The 15107-nt window shown below is 35.3% G+C and overlaps 1 protein-coding gene across 2 annotated transcripts in view; it reads right to left on the reverse strand.

The window, feature by feature from the left end:
- IFT88 (intraflagellar transport 88) overlaps positions 1-15107 on the reverse strand; it is a 48303-nt gene that overhangs the window by 18235 nt on the left and 14961 nt on the right. For both annotated transcript variants that reach the window (XM_082044352.1, XM_082044351.1), the window contains 8 exons: positions 14829-14915; positions 12159-12258; positions 7704-7790; positions 6835-7021; positions 6136-6244; positions 4671-4821; positions 3423-3538; positions 512-564 (listed from right to left, as the gene is read on the reverse strand). In XM_082044352.1, the coding sequence (XP_081900478.1) occupies positions 512-564; positions 3423-3538; positions 4671-4821; positions 6136-6244; positions 6835-7021; positions 7704-7790; positions 12159-12258; positions 14829-14915 (890 nt within the window). The remainder of the gene's footprint in view (positions 1-511; positions 565-3422; positions 3539-4670; positions 4822-6135; positions 6245-6834; positions 7022-7703; positions 7791-12158; positions 12259-14828; positions 14916-15107) is intronic.

The raw sequence follows: 15107 nt of genomic DNA on the forward strand, positions 1-15107 counted from the left end.
GGCCTCAGCCCAATGATCCAGCTGGTCCAGATCTCTCTGTATGGCCTTCCTACCCTCCAGCAGATCAACACTCCCACCCACTTTGGTGTCATCTGCAAACTTACTGTGGGTGCACTCGATCCCCTTGTCCACATAATTAAGAAAATATTAAACAGATCATCTAGTTTCACTCTTCCTGCCATGGGCAGGGACATCTTTCACTGTATCAGGCTCAAAGCCCCGTCCAACCTGACCTTGAATACTTCCAGTGATGGGGCATCCACGGCTTCTCTGGGTAGCCTTTTCCAGTCTCACTGCCCCAATCATAAAAAATTTCCTATGTCCAACATAAGTCTACTCCCTTTCTGTTTAAAACCATTTCCCCTTGTCCTGTCACTACAGGCCTTGGTAAAAAGTCTCTCTCCATCTTTCTCATAAGCCCTCTTCACATATTCTCCAAGCTGAACCCCAACTAATTACAAAAAAACATTAACAACATCCAAGCAATTATGAAAAAAGTTACAAAACTTACCGCTTCTCCTGTAGCAACTGGCAACCATCAGCTGCCATTTCTCTTGTGCTGGTCTGCATATAAATAAAATAAAATTAGGCACACTGCCAAACAACAAATAAGCAAAATAATCTGCGTAGCATTGGTAAAGACCTACTACTAAACCAGTCTTAAAATTTTATACCTAGCTTATTGCCTTCCTAGGAAGAATTTAGCCTGCTCAGTTCACACAGAGCTGCATCATGCTCCTGTGTGCAGGCCTTGATGTTGCTCATTTGTGGTCCCATATTGTTGTCTTTCTCCTGCTCATGATTCTGTGCATCAGACACAATTAGACCTGACACGTGAACTGCTGATCTTTGTCTGAGGTACAGAACCACTTAATGGGGGAGAACAACGTGCTAACTGTATTTGGAGGGAGTTCTACCAGCAGGGTCCCACGCACATCCAAGGGATCCCTGTCCGAAGCACAGTCCCCACTTACAGCTCCCAACCCCGGCTTCGCCTCTGTCGCCACGTCGATGCCCTAGCTGCTCCCTGCCCTTCTCTTTTTAGCACATAATGGGGACAGATACAGTTAGAGAAAATATTATTTGAGATGTTGAGCAAGTACGACAAAACTGTTGGACTCTCTCCTCATTCGTCCCAAGATAACGTGAAAATTAGGAAATTTTCATGTCAGCAGTGTAAGGATGCTCTGTAAGCTGAAGCACTATTCACATACGGCTTACAACTCTTCAGTAGCATATCCCCATGGCACTGTATGCTAACATTTCCAGAAGAATTTTCTACTTTTTCTCTGCAGTTTTTCCCTCTGGTCACAGCACAGGCCATTTTTAACTCTCAATAATTTGCTTGCCTGGTAGTTGCCAAACTAGCTTATGAAGGACAGCTGCTTCATGTTTTTTAGTCTTGGTTGAATATGTCTCCCGCAAACAATAAAAGCAGCCAAGCAGACACCATAATAAAGTTTATTACGCAGTTTAGTATGAAAATTCTAGAGAGAATAAATTGTCAGCAGCCTGCACATGAGCTGCACAACTCCTTTTATTAATGATAGATTTGTGCATGCTGGTAAATGTAAAATACTGAAAAACTGTTTCTCATTTCATTGTTTAACGTTTTAGAATGCAATTTAAAATATAATTATTGTGATTAAAACACCGAACACAGGAAACAATAAACTAAAAAATGCTGGTGGCGCTTAAAATAAAGTTGTAATTTAAAAATGTAACTGTATTTACAATTAGTAGCAATTTATAACCCAACATTCATATTTATCAATTAGCATATCTGGACTCTATTTTTAATGCCAAACAAACACCAAAACATCTGTGTTCTGTTACTGTCATTAACAATCTCATCCCACAGAGAAAAAAAAATTGTCTGTATTACACATAGATTACAATTACAAATATTAATGAAGATTTTCATATGCCAATTATTTTTAAGTACTTTACAATCCACATATTTCATGTTTCATGCATGGACTGAGTGCAACATGAAGCATAAAATATTCAGATCCTTGCCAAAACAAGTTATGAAATAATTCTTTTTAGTTTCAGCTGTTTCTTTCCAAAGTGTCTAAGAAGGCCACGCACGTCAGCATATGTGATCTCACAGCTTGGCTAAAATGTAACTTAAGGTGGTCAGTATTTATGGCAAACGTGTGAACTGTGATTTCTGTAAACTATCTCCTGTGTATTTTCATCTAATCTACACCTCTAATTCTTTATACCACAATTTGGGTGAAGTTTATATTTTTCTATTTATTTTGATTTTTAATCCTTATTTAAAACTCAGATTTTTCTCTTCTATAATGAATATCTACTTTAACTCAAACCCTTTCAAAACCAGAATTATTATTTTTTACTGAACCTCTAACAACCTGTCCACAGTATAACCTTGCCTTAAATTATGTTGTACACATTTTTGTTCATACGCTGTCTTGTTCAGATTCACAGAACAAAAAGAATGTCAAATTTTAGATAACCACAAGACAAGCCATAACTGAGTTTTGCTTAGCCTGATTTTCGATAGGTTTCCCAAAACACAAAATAGAGAAATTCACACCTGTTTGAGTGAATTTAGTTGCATGAATTTTAGTTGGTGTAATAACGCAAAATTCTTCATGAACATATAGACGAATACTTGTTTCCACATATAAAGACCATATGCATGTCTTTTTAAAATTCTTTTTGAACTCTGGATTACAAATTTAAATTTGACCAAATTTTTGTTTATTAACCATTTGTCTGGTAAGCTCACTTTCTGATCTAAAATAAAATATATGGCCTATATACTTTCTTAAGTGTGTCATATTCTGCTAAAGGACAATTTCAGCAATTCAGCTGCTGAACCAAACTCAGTGTATTTCTAAAATATAAGGACCAACTTGATCTGTCAACTTATTAATATTTTCACTGACCACTAGTAATTCTGCACTGCACATTTTTGCCTACTCTTACACCTCATTTGTAATCTCGTTTTTAAGGAAGTAGAAATTATGCAAAATTGCAAATGTTGCAAGAACTGCTAAAAAATTCATTTTCGTAAACCATCACATCCTTACCACACAATAAAATAACAGAAAGGAAATATTTCACAGAAAGCCAGAGACAGAGGGTCATGGTGGCTTAGGAGAGCTGCTCCTCACTTCATAGTTGTGTTTAATGGCAGAAGATAGAGAAAAGATATTCTAATACCTACAACTATCTTGGGCCCAACGGAGGATCCTACATAACACAGAAATCGCTCAGTAAGAGCAAAAACACACTGCAAACAAACAGTAAATTGAGAAAATGAAATAATATCTCAAATATTCTTAATACTATAGGAAAATACCAGAGTTATCTAACTTATTTATCTCTAGGTATACTTACGGATGTCTAATCGCAAATATTTGAGTAGGCCGAAAATAATAATTACTTACAGGATAAATGCTGCTCTTTCAAAGTACTCAATGGCTTTTTCACAAAACTGGGTGTCAATGTAATAGGCTCCAAGCCATTCAATGACCTCAATGTTTGAAGGGAAATACCGGTATGACTGACAAAATAGGAAAGGCGAAAGAAACACAATTTTAGTGATAAACAACATCTTTATGTTACTTCTGGAATATCTTACGCAAGTGTTTAATTCTCCAGATGCCAAAAACGTGTAATATATGAATAGAAGTAGTGTGCTGTAGTAAGTAATCCTGAAAAAAAAAGGCACGGCAAGTTTTCTAATTACAGAATGCTTTTTAGAACCTACCTGAGATGAGTTTGTCACATTTTCCATCTCGCCTTATTTGAAAAATTATTTTAAATAGTTTGCAATGACAAAAATGTTTACTTAGATCATGTCTACACGTGAGTAAGTTACCTAAAAAATTACATGGTGCTAACTAACGTGTACAATTCCACACTCAAATCAGTCTGCTGGAAAACTCACCTAAAAACATTCTTTGCTATGAAACGCATACGTAAGTAACATTTTCAGCTTTTTAGAAATTCCCACTGAAATAGGCAGCAAAATTATCACCAAGTACAACCCCATAAGTAGTCAGATTGCAAAACAGCCTTTGGAGATCCTCACTTTACATGGATAAAGGAACTCTCAGATTGCAGCAAATCAACTTCCAGTCTGGAAGAATCTCTACAAACTAGACAGTACTGCAGCTGGCTTCAAATGACAGAGGATGCTGAGCTTCAGGCAACTGTGTACACATAATGTGTATACTGTTATATATATATACCATTTTAAAATATATATATATATATACACACACATCATTATATATACCATTAATATATATATGAACCTACATACAGATACAAACACCTTTTATATATACATACATCTCCATATTCATTATATAAAGCTTCCAGTCAACGTAGTCATGCTACACACCTTTAAAATCATATTTATTATATCATTTTTAAAATTTCATCTCAGACTATATTTTAAATTAAAATTGTTAGGGGTTAGTGTAAATAACCACCATAGGAAAATTAGACTATGTGTTTCCTTATGATCTGACTACAAAAATTAGATTTTGTCAACTCTCCCTCCAAATTTTTTTTTTTGGATGACATTTTAAGAAGTTTAAATGAATGAACTGTTTGATATAGGAACCTATGGCAATTTTTTTTTAATTATGACAAAGTGCATTAGAAAAGCAATAAAGAGCAAGTACCTCATAGTAATAATGAAAAGCTTGGGATTTATCACCTTCATTATCATATAATTTCCCTAGCTTTGAAAGTACATGTGGATCAGTTGGTACTACACTGATCAACTGCAAGAGCCACTCAGTAGCTTGATTGGGATCTTCCATGATCTCATATCTGAGTTTTCTTCAGTCAAGGACTGATGCTGATGATATCTTGATTCACTGAAAAAATTCTTACTACTTTACATAATGTAATCCATATGCTGTAAAGAAAAGCCATCACACTGCAGGCTCAACAGAACTTTGGCCTTGGTTGTCCTCTCTCTCACTGATTTTACTTTGACTTCCTCATTTCTAAGTATGAAGTGTGAGAACCAGGTGATTTATTTGTAGCCTTTACAACTTGGTTAGTTTTTTGTCATGTATCATTTTGCCTTGAAGCAAGTGGTTAGATAAAAGTGCTGTCCTCAGAACAGGTTTTTGCCCGCAGCGAGATTTTCTGCTGTGTGTGTCCCAGCAGCACAGCACAGTGTGTGATTCTGGTCCAGAGAAGAGCAGCAGCTTTCTCTGTGATGAGCCCTGCAGTGAGCTCAGTCACCGCTGCGCAGCACAAGCGCTCTGACCTGCGCAGCAACACCCAAGGGCTTTTTTGGTTTCTGCTGCACCCTGCCCTGCATGGAAAAAGCTTGAGTATTGATGGAAAGCAGTTTTACATAGCAGTGGAACACAGAAATTCTCCCCTAGATGGGAACTGGGAAGTGTAGGAACATTTATGCTGTTGTAAAGGGGCTATGTGAGGAATAAAGATCATAACCTTTTGTATCTTTGGAGTTTACTTATTTTTTACTGAGTAAAATACATTTTTATTACTTTTACTATTCTGAAAAGTGTAGTACAGCAACTGGAATCTGTTCTGCCCTGTGGAGGATTTTATTATGGTTTGCACATCCTCAGAAGCATTGTTAAAGAAATTCATAGGGTGGAATATCACCGGCAATGTGCAAAGCCAACCCCTCCCCTCCTCAGCTTTTCAATCTGCTGAGCTTTTGCAGGGCTGGAAGACAATTATTTTCTTACACATACACTAACCAATGTGAAAACAGCTTTTAGAGCAGAATTTCACTTTCATTAACTTTTTTTTTTAAGTTTTACTCAATTATGTTTACATCTGTCACATTATTTTCATAATAAAATCTGCAGCATTTTAAATATTTCAGGACACAGTTTAATACGGAGTGTAAATGTATTCCCTGTAATGTGAACAGTCTTAAAGTATTTCTTCACTTGCTTCACTGGACATGTCCAAGAATGGCTTAAGCTCTGTTCTCATTTTCACCAACATCAGAAAATGAATCTATGCATGATAACCCTAATGATAATGGACACTATAGTAAAATTCAAAGTCATTGTGTCATGATTGAAACACATATTTCAGATTAAATGAGTTTACTGAAACCACCATCCTTTATCATAATCCAGAAAAAGATACATGTGTGCTATCTGGTGAAGGACTTGGGCACTATTTCGAAGGATTGCATGGAGTTTCAGAAAACAATCCAAAGCTTCATTTATTCTGTTTAACTTCTTGTATGTTAAACCTAAGAAAATAAAGATTACAGTATTAATGCAATGAGAAAAAAACTTACTTCAGCCTATTAACTGACAGAATAACCAAGAAAAATGAAATATGAATATGGTACTCAGAGGCAGTTTAACTGCCTTGACACTGACGTACTCTATTCCTGAGAGCCATGCTCATAATTCTTACCAGCTAGTATGACTTACCAGACTGATAAATGCAAGGAAGATGAATCTAATCAAAGACCAAGAACATATGTAATCTCACCTTTTGAACACAAAGGAGGGAGAGGGACAGCTTTTAGAGGGGAATGACTCTGATGGTTTAATAATGCTAAAACTGGTATATTTTTAGTAGATAGTAAAAATTTTTATCTTCAAAGTGACTTAATCATCTCCAATTACTAGTTGATATGGTTAACACTGGTATTTTTTTTTTTCAGAACAGACAGGAAGTATAAATTAATACCTTGCTATACCACAAATGACTGAATAGAGTAATAATTATTAGTATATATTTCTGTAAAAGAAAATTTTGAAAGCCAGATTCTCAGAAACATTAGTTTTACCTTTAGACAAAAGCTAAACCACAAAAGCACCTTTGGCTTACCAAGATTGTAAAGTGCTTCAGTGCATGAAGAATCGTTCCTGAGAGCTTCCTTATAAAACTCAGCTGCTTTTTCATAGTCTCCATTTGCAAAAACAGTATTTCCTTTGTTAGTTAGAGCTGCTGGATTGTACCTATCAGAATTTACAGCTAAATCTGCATAGTTAGTTGCTTGTGCCAATTCATTCTCCTACATGAACAAAACAAACATTGTATTAGTCATTTGTCAGTGAATTTTCTTGCAGCTGTGGCTTCTTACAGTTAATATAGTAGAATTTCAAAAATTGAGAATGAAAAAAACCCACAACATTCTTCAGTCCTAAAATATTCCTTATGGATTTGCATACAGCAGATAAGCTCTTTCAAGTTTCAGAGAACTTAACCCTTGAGATGTGTTTTAGCACCCTTCGGTCTGGATGTTCTCTTTGCTGCGACAAAATAGTATCTCTTTAAAAAACAAAAATAAATCCCCATAACCTACAAACTTCGTACAGAAACACACCTGCCTAAGCTACATACTTCACATGTTTCTTGAGTTCAGCCAGGCTCTCCAGGACCCAGGTTTTAAATGCAGCTGCTGAGCTTTTGCACAAATCACACTGAATAGAACATCTGGGGCCTGGGGCTCCACCTCACCCTCCCTCCCAGCAACAGGACACAGAGGACATGCTCCAAATCCCAGCTACAGCCAACAAACCCCGGCTACAGCCAAGAGAACCCGGCTGCTGCCAACAAGGGCTGTTCAGAGTAACTTCGACAACATGGAGTTTCTTGCTGCTTACAGAGATTATTTAGACACAAAAATCACTACAAAGATATAGAAGTTGCTACATAAACTGTTCTTAACTGGTTTTGTTGAAGCAAACACTTACCAGATAATAAAGGAAGGAAAGGTTTGTTGCAGCTGCACTCTTCAGTCTGCTATCCTTTTTTTCAAACATTTTTAAAGTCTCCAGTGCCTAAAAGTAATTTGGAAACAACTCATTTCCCACTGAAGCAAATGTATACCAAAATTATTTCAGAAAGCACTGATAAACTTCACAGTAACAAACAGCCAAAATTATCAACTCATACTCACACACATGATAATTACTAGAGCTTGTAACACACATTTGTAAACATGTACACACAGAATTATATATTATACATAATACTCATCTTGGTCACAAAATTTCAATAGCATTGGCTATTACTTCTTCAAAATTTAGATGAGAAATGGCTACCTTGAAGTACACAGATATGACAATTCTATGCATACAAACCACAAGTTTGTATTATTTGCTTTTAATCTCTTTAACTAATGAAAATTCTCATACCTATCTTCAAGTGAACACAAAAGGACTGACATTAGAACTCTTATTAAAAAAAGCTAAAAAAGTACATACTATATATATATTTAAAAAATGCAAGACAATATAGGACTGGATTTCAACTTGCAGTTGTTTTGTGCAGTAAGGAGCTGACGCCTGTCTAAGTTTAGGAAGTAATCAAATGTGACGACTGAGGCCATCAGAATTTTTTAACTTTTACAAGAAAACTGAATTTCATAAACTTCAAAATGAAGAAGTTTATGGACAAAAAGTAAGCAAATTCCTAGCTAATAAACTATCAAAAAACTTTGAAATAAAAGGGAGTGGTTTTGTTTCACGGACTATGAGATTACATTCATAACTGCAGACTAAATTATTAAGAAAATCTGTTTTCTTTACACTAAATATTTATATTAACTACACAAACTGTCAGAATATCACAGTGAGCCCAGTTCCATCATCTATTACAACATAGATGTGGCCACCTCAATTTAGCCATTAACACTGGGAATTCAAAAGTTTCTTTCTTCCTTTGTATGAAACCTACAGCTGCTGTTTACATGTCAAAGTGAATGCATGATACTGTATGTGGAATGCCAAAACAAACATAAAGGAAACAAGTTTTAATTGACCGTCATACATATTTTACACTTACTTTACACAAAACCATGACTACCAATGATGTGTAAAATGACAAAGTATATACAACTAGATGCAGTTCATTGATTTAGTCAACTACATTCCACCCAAGAACCATGAACTACTAAAGAAAATAATATTTTTCCTAATAATAGAAAATTCTCTAAAGAAATACACGGATTTCAATCAAGGAAAGCATTTCAAAAGTTAGGCTCTAGATTTTGTGATCTCTGAAATGGAAGACTTCCACTATGATAATTTTAAACTTCTATATACATCTGTGACTTTCTCCAAAAAGGACATGGTCCCAAATGTTTACAGATGTAACACTACTGTATCTGAGGTACTCTATTCCTAAGCAAATACTTGCTTCTTCGTGGAATTTATTTTTAGTGACCTTCGAGCTATAATTCAAAGTAATTTTCTGAAGAGCCATTTCTCATTGTAGCTGATTTGTTTACCTTTGTTTTTACTGCTGAATGGCACCTTTGAAGATAAACGTCGGCATGGAAGTAATCTCTTTCTCATGTATAATGAAAAATTCATATGACTCTGAACTCTGTTCAGTTACTGGTAAATTACATTACAGGTCTCTTGAACCATTTCAGCAACTATGAGCCCTTGGATGAAAATCTATAGCAATTCTCCTTTCATCCTTGCAAAATAAAAATGGTCTCACTGTATCATCAGCTAAATGTATATATTTCTAAATAACTTCTAACTTTTTAACAATAACAATTACTTAGATTCAACAATCAAAACACAGACTATCCAAACTATTCTTCGTAGCATGTTTCCCATGTACCTAAGTTATTTGCTTACAGAAGTTAAGCTTCAAAGCAGCTTGCCTGCCCCAAGCTGGGCCTGCCAAAGATGTTATGGAGTTGCATGGCTAACCACAGAATTTTGGTTTTAAATTAGTTTTCAAAGTTTTTCTTTGAAACTAAGAAAATGTTCAAAATATCTAATACACAAGATCCCTTATTAATAAATTACAGTCTAGACATATTAGGGTAATTTGTACCCTGGGTTTTTGTTGTTGTTTTGGGTTTTTTTTTGGCTAGGATTGTTTTATAATAACATATTCATTACAATGAGCACATAGTCAAGCCCATTATAGGTACAGCAGAAATCTATTTTAGTTCTTTTTTTTGCAAAACAATAACACTTTCAGCCTTGAAACTGAGTATTTCAAAAAGTTTCCATTCTTGTTCTTCAGCCAAAGGTGTGTTGAACAGGTGGCGAGTTGATAAGTATATGAACAACAGACAGAATGGATCTAAGTGGCAGCTGCAGTTTTATTGGAACAACAACAACGAGACTCTCTACAATCACCATTCTGCAGTCCAACTCTGCTACTAAGTAGTTGCAGAGCAGGTTAAAGGTCGTCTATCACATAATCAAACTAAAAAGGGCATCTTCTCCCCTTACTCCTAACTGCCAGCACCCTCCCCTCTCCCTCCGTTGGAGTACTCCACAGAAACATCACCAACAATCTCTGTATCTCATTTTACCTCAGAATTATTTTTTTTTTACCCATACTGGATGCTAACTGGAAATCACAAAAAAAATACCACCAAAATAGTAAACTCTTCAGATCGTATGACTGTTTACCTACCTGTAATACTCTGATTTTTCAAAAGCTATCATCAATAAAGCTACTAGATATGCCCCAAATTTTCCAAACTCTCCAACACGAAATGCAATAAAGGATAACTCCCTTGCTGTATCTACAGGGAAGGAGAAGAGGATAGGAGAAGCAAGAGCTGCTCAGGAAACCAGAAGAGCTTAAATATGAGAATGAAAAGTGTGCTGGAGTTAAGCACATGGCCCTGTGTGCCTCCCTCCAGGCTATGGGAAGGTGAAGAACCTCACGAGATGACAGAGGTATTCAGCTTCAGCTGGCATTTTGCTATATATGATCCCTCATACTTCTTGCCACACGTGCAAACCCGGGGGTTGCTATGTTCCTTATTTATTCAGCATTCATATAATTGAATGCACCGAACAGTGCATGTTAGAAGGAAATTCAGCAAATCTTGTCATGTACCCAAGTTTCCTTTTGTTCAGATAAAGCTCTTTTCCAACTGCTCATAGTTCAAACCACACCTTTTTTCACAGGCAAAGACCACATGACAATTTTGACAAAAATCTGGAACTGTAAATTGTCCCACAACCTACAAAAATTTGATTAAAGGCAAAAAAATCTGCACATCTTAAAACACTATAAGAAAGCTGCACATTCACTTAGATAATATAAAAAACTTAAACATGGTAAGTTTTGTTACGAATTTATACACCTGCATTGGCAATTTATATGCATAGAAAAGGAAAGCTACAATTAACAACCTGTTCTACTTATTAGCAAGAGACTGGTGATGATTTTTAACATGAAGGCAGTTCAGCATAAAATTCATTGGCAGAAATTTGTCTAACTTGTGCTTGTATGGCTGGTTGCAGAAAGAAATCTAACGTACATAAACTTACTTAAATAATTTCAACATAGTCAAAAGTTACTTTACATATACATTCAAAAGTATAACAAACCAATTAAAATGGAACAAAATAATATGCATGATAAAAACTGTAAAAATCACAAAGATTTTGGTAGATCTATCGTCTGAACTTCTGCCAGTTGAATTTTGAGCAATAATCTATTCCTTGGAAGTAATGATACTGTATCTTTTCTATGACCTTTCTCATTTAATATACACTATTGCTTAGACTGCTGTAACATCTTTTCAGTAATGGTGATTCATGCTGGCCCTCTGTGCCCTCAAGGGAGACAATCTTTTATGAGAGATGCAGAACTGTCCAATCTCCTGACCAGATGCTTAATTTAGTTCCAGGTTTTATTTCAATGACTGAAGTTCAAGGTCAGATTAATAGTATTTTAGGGAATGCCATAACACACAGGGAACAGTGAGAATACCACAATATAAAGAACAATGATGCATAGAAAGTGCATCTGCATAAGTTTTGGTACTATAGTCAACCTGACTGAGAGAAAGATTCAGCTCATACTAATGAAAACAGCTCCACATTGATTAGCAACATGCTTCTCAGGCTCTATAGATTGTACTGACTACAGTTCCAATAACTACAGTTAGTGACAGATTGGACACCCAGCGGAGATAACTAAATTTAGGTGCGTTAATTTTGAAATGAACTGCATTCACTGTAACTTCTGTGGTAGAAATTTCATTTATATTAAACCCATCTCTTGCCAGTGTTTTTATGAAGTTATTTTACTGAGCAGCATCAATGTAATTATGTTTGCATAAACCATTCTTTTCCTTGCTGAAAAATATGCTGTGGCTAAGAAAGATATCTTTGCCAATACAGTATTAAAAATAGTATTTTGAAAAGTTACTATACCTGGTTAAAATCCTGCTGCCTCAAGTAAGTAGTAGCTTTATTTATTTCCAGGTCATTGGCTAACTCTACATAGTGGGAAGCTTTAACTACTTCAACACACCTGCAACAGAAAGCAAGCCATAAAGATAAATAAAATGCATCTGTGCAAATGCCACTTTAAGTTACACACTTTTGCAGCCAACTCACTTTTGAAAATGAGTTGTTCTTAGTTATGCTTTCTTTACAGAGGCAAAGAGCACTTTGATTAAAAATATTTGAAAAAACATTTTATTCCCATAACCTACCTTAACAATGCTATCTCTGATCTCTTTTTTTTCAGTCAGCTACCTAAATATTACGTTATTGTCCATCAATTAGTGATGCTTGATGTCAGATACTCACTAAGATCATTTTTCAAACCATTTTTTTTGGATACATTCCACCAGATGATTTTTCTAACCTGATATCCCATTGCATATACTACCAAACCCATAAACCAGCTTAGTGAACAAAGCCAGAGACTGCAGATCTTGTCCCTGAGCTACATAACAATATTAATGTCATAATAATAAACTTCTTTCTGGTCATCCCCCAGTTGCCTTAGGGTCTTCCGCAAAATAAGGGCAGAACAGAACATAGCAGAGAGTTCAGATGTTCATTCACACACACCATCTTCCAGGGTTTGATGTGCTGTATTAAAATTAGCTAATCATCTGAAGCAAGACCTTTATTTATCGTATGCATATACTGTTCTCGCGAAGTGTTTGGAACTAAGCACACTAAATGAACAACTTTGCAGGATGCTTCTTCAATCCCTTCCATTTCTTTTTTAAGTGGTGGAAAGCCTTTTTCTTTTCTTCTAATAATAGCTGGCTAATTTGCCAACAAAAGTTTAATTTAACAAGCTGCCTGCTGCTATAATTGGTTTGGCACATAGACAGTCTCTCTACAAATTATACGAGTGCCTTTTGATGTTAGAGGAAAAATTATATTTAAAAAAATAGCAACTTCTGCAAAGACATCTGTAATAAAAATCAAAAACTAGTTTTCAAGTGTTACTGTTAACACCTTTTAATCATAAAATGCAATGAAATCTAACTATCCAACTGTTCCTCATGGAACATGATGGAATAATCCCAAGATCATGTCACATTTTAAGTATGAAGTTATGAAATCCGAAGATTATTTTTCCTGACTTTATTTCTGTAAATAAAATTAATCTGATTAAAAGCGTATTTAGCACTCAGAGGGCTCATAACAAAGCGCAGTATTTGGAAAACAAAGCTCAAACTGCTGGTTAAGCTTCTAGGCTGGGGAATTCAAGCCCCGTGAAGAAGAACAGTGTAAATCTGTTCCGATATACACAAAGAATCCCACACATCTCACCAGAAAGTGATTAATTAGCCAGAACAGATATGAAAGTGTTTTACTTCACAACAAGGATTTTCTGGACAGCACTAAGGAAACGGAATATGTGACAACATTTTCCAGTTTTCTTGAACAAAAACCAAGATACAGAGCAAATAAATCTGACTTACGCTAACATGTTCTGAAGCAGCAAGCTAATTTTCACAATAAATACTGTTTAAATTCTGGTAAGTAAGAATGGTGGAAGTAGGGAAATTATAAGATTATAATGATTATTAAAGCATCAAACACCACCTTGTGGACTCTAGCAGACTAAACATGTCTGTGTGAGATTATTTTGTGTTCGTATAAACAGTTTTATCAGTAAATTATAATTAGAGGACCTGCAAAATTTGAAAATAATCCTAACTGGCCAAAAATCCAAAGCAAAACAAAAGAGGTAAAGGAACATTCTCTTTTCCCATCAAACTTCCTTCACTTCCCAAACACTGAACGTATCTGCTAGTAACGTTGTGGCTGCAGATGCAGATTCATTTGCATACATGTTGTTTTCCAGTAACATTATAAAAATACTAAAAATATCCAAGTAAGTCCTTGTAATAGCAAACTAAAAACTGCATCTTGAAAAGTTATGCTAATAATTTTTAGACTGTCCTTAAAGGAAACGTGTGTCTTATTTTGTTTTAAAGCAAAGAGTATTCTGCTGTAGAAAATACCACAGAAAGCAAAAGCTAAACTGTAAATTAAAAAAATAAAGTGGACATTAAATCAAAATGGTAAACTGTATCAGCAGTCTACCACTGTATACACTTTAAGAAACAGTAAATTAAGTTTACCAATAAACCTAAAAAATATTTAGATTCACATATTTTAAATAATGACTCCATGGAGTAATGCAAACTTCTTAGGCACGCCAAGTCTTCCTTATGCTATCTTCAAACTGACAGTAAAGAGTAGCAATCACTGCCTTCTATACAGCGTTTGTCTATCGAGAGCTTTAAAAATTTGTCAGTTTTCAAACTAAGCTTTCAAATTCAATTGAACTTTAAGGAGCTCTTTTTGTGCGAACACAGGACAGATCAAAATGTATAATTAACAGTTGAGTTTCAATGTAAATGCAATTAATTTTTAACACAGAAGAGAGTCTAATGCTTTGTTTTGTTCTCCACAGCATTTTGGAGGCAAACTGAAAATTCCCTGGACACTTGTGTTTGAGATGTGTAAACTGTTGTCCAAGCTGTTTGTTTGTGAATTTGGTTTCACAACCAGCATGAGAGAACGGTATATAGTTCAGACAAAAAAAAAGCCCCCCTTGACTCTTACCAGTCATAGCCGACTGCAAAAGATGTCTCAATTACTGGTGCAATGAGTTTAGCAGCTGTCATGATGTATTCCTCTGCCATGGATTTCCTAAGGAAAAGAAAAATTAAACCCCAACACACAAACACATCACCATTTCAAAAACATATCTGTAGAAAAAAAAAAAAAAAAAAAATCTCATTCTTGCTTCTTCCTGCACTCTGGACAATCTTAGAATCAATCTAACTAGTCCTCTGCTACCACTACTACCTTGTATCTTGATGAAGTTCTCAGTTTTTCCTG

This window comes from Streptopelia decaocto, assembly GCF_964273445.1.
Source record: "Streptopelia decaocto genome assembly, chromosome: 1".
NCBI classification, from domain to species: Eukaryota; Metazoa; Chordata; class Aves; order Columbiformes; family Columbidae; genus Streptopelia; species Streptopelia decaocto.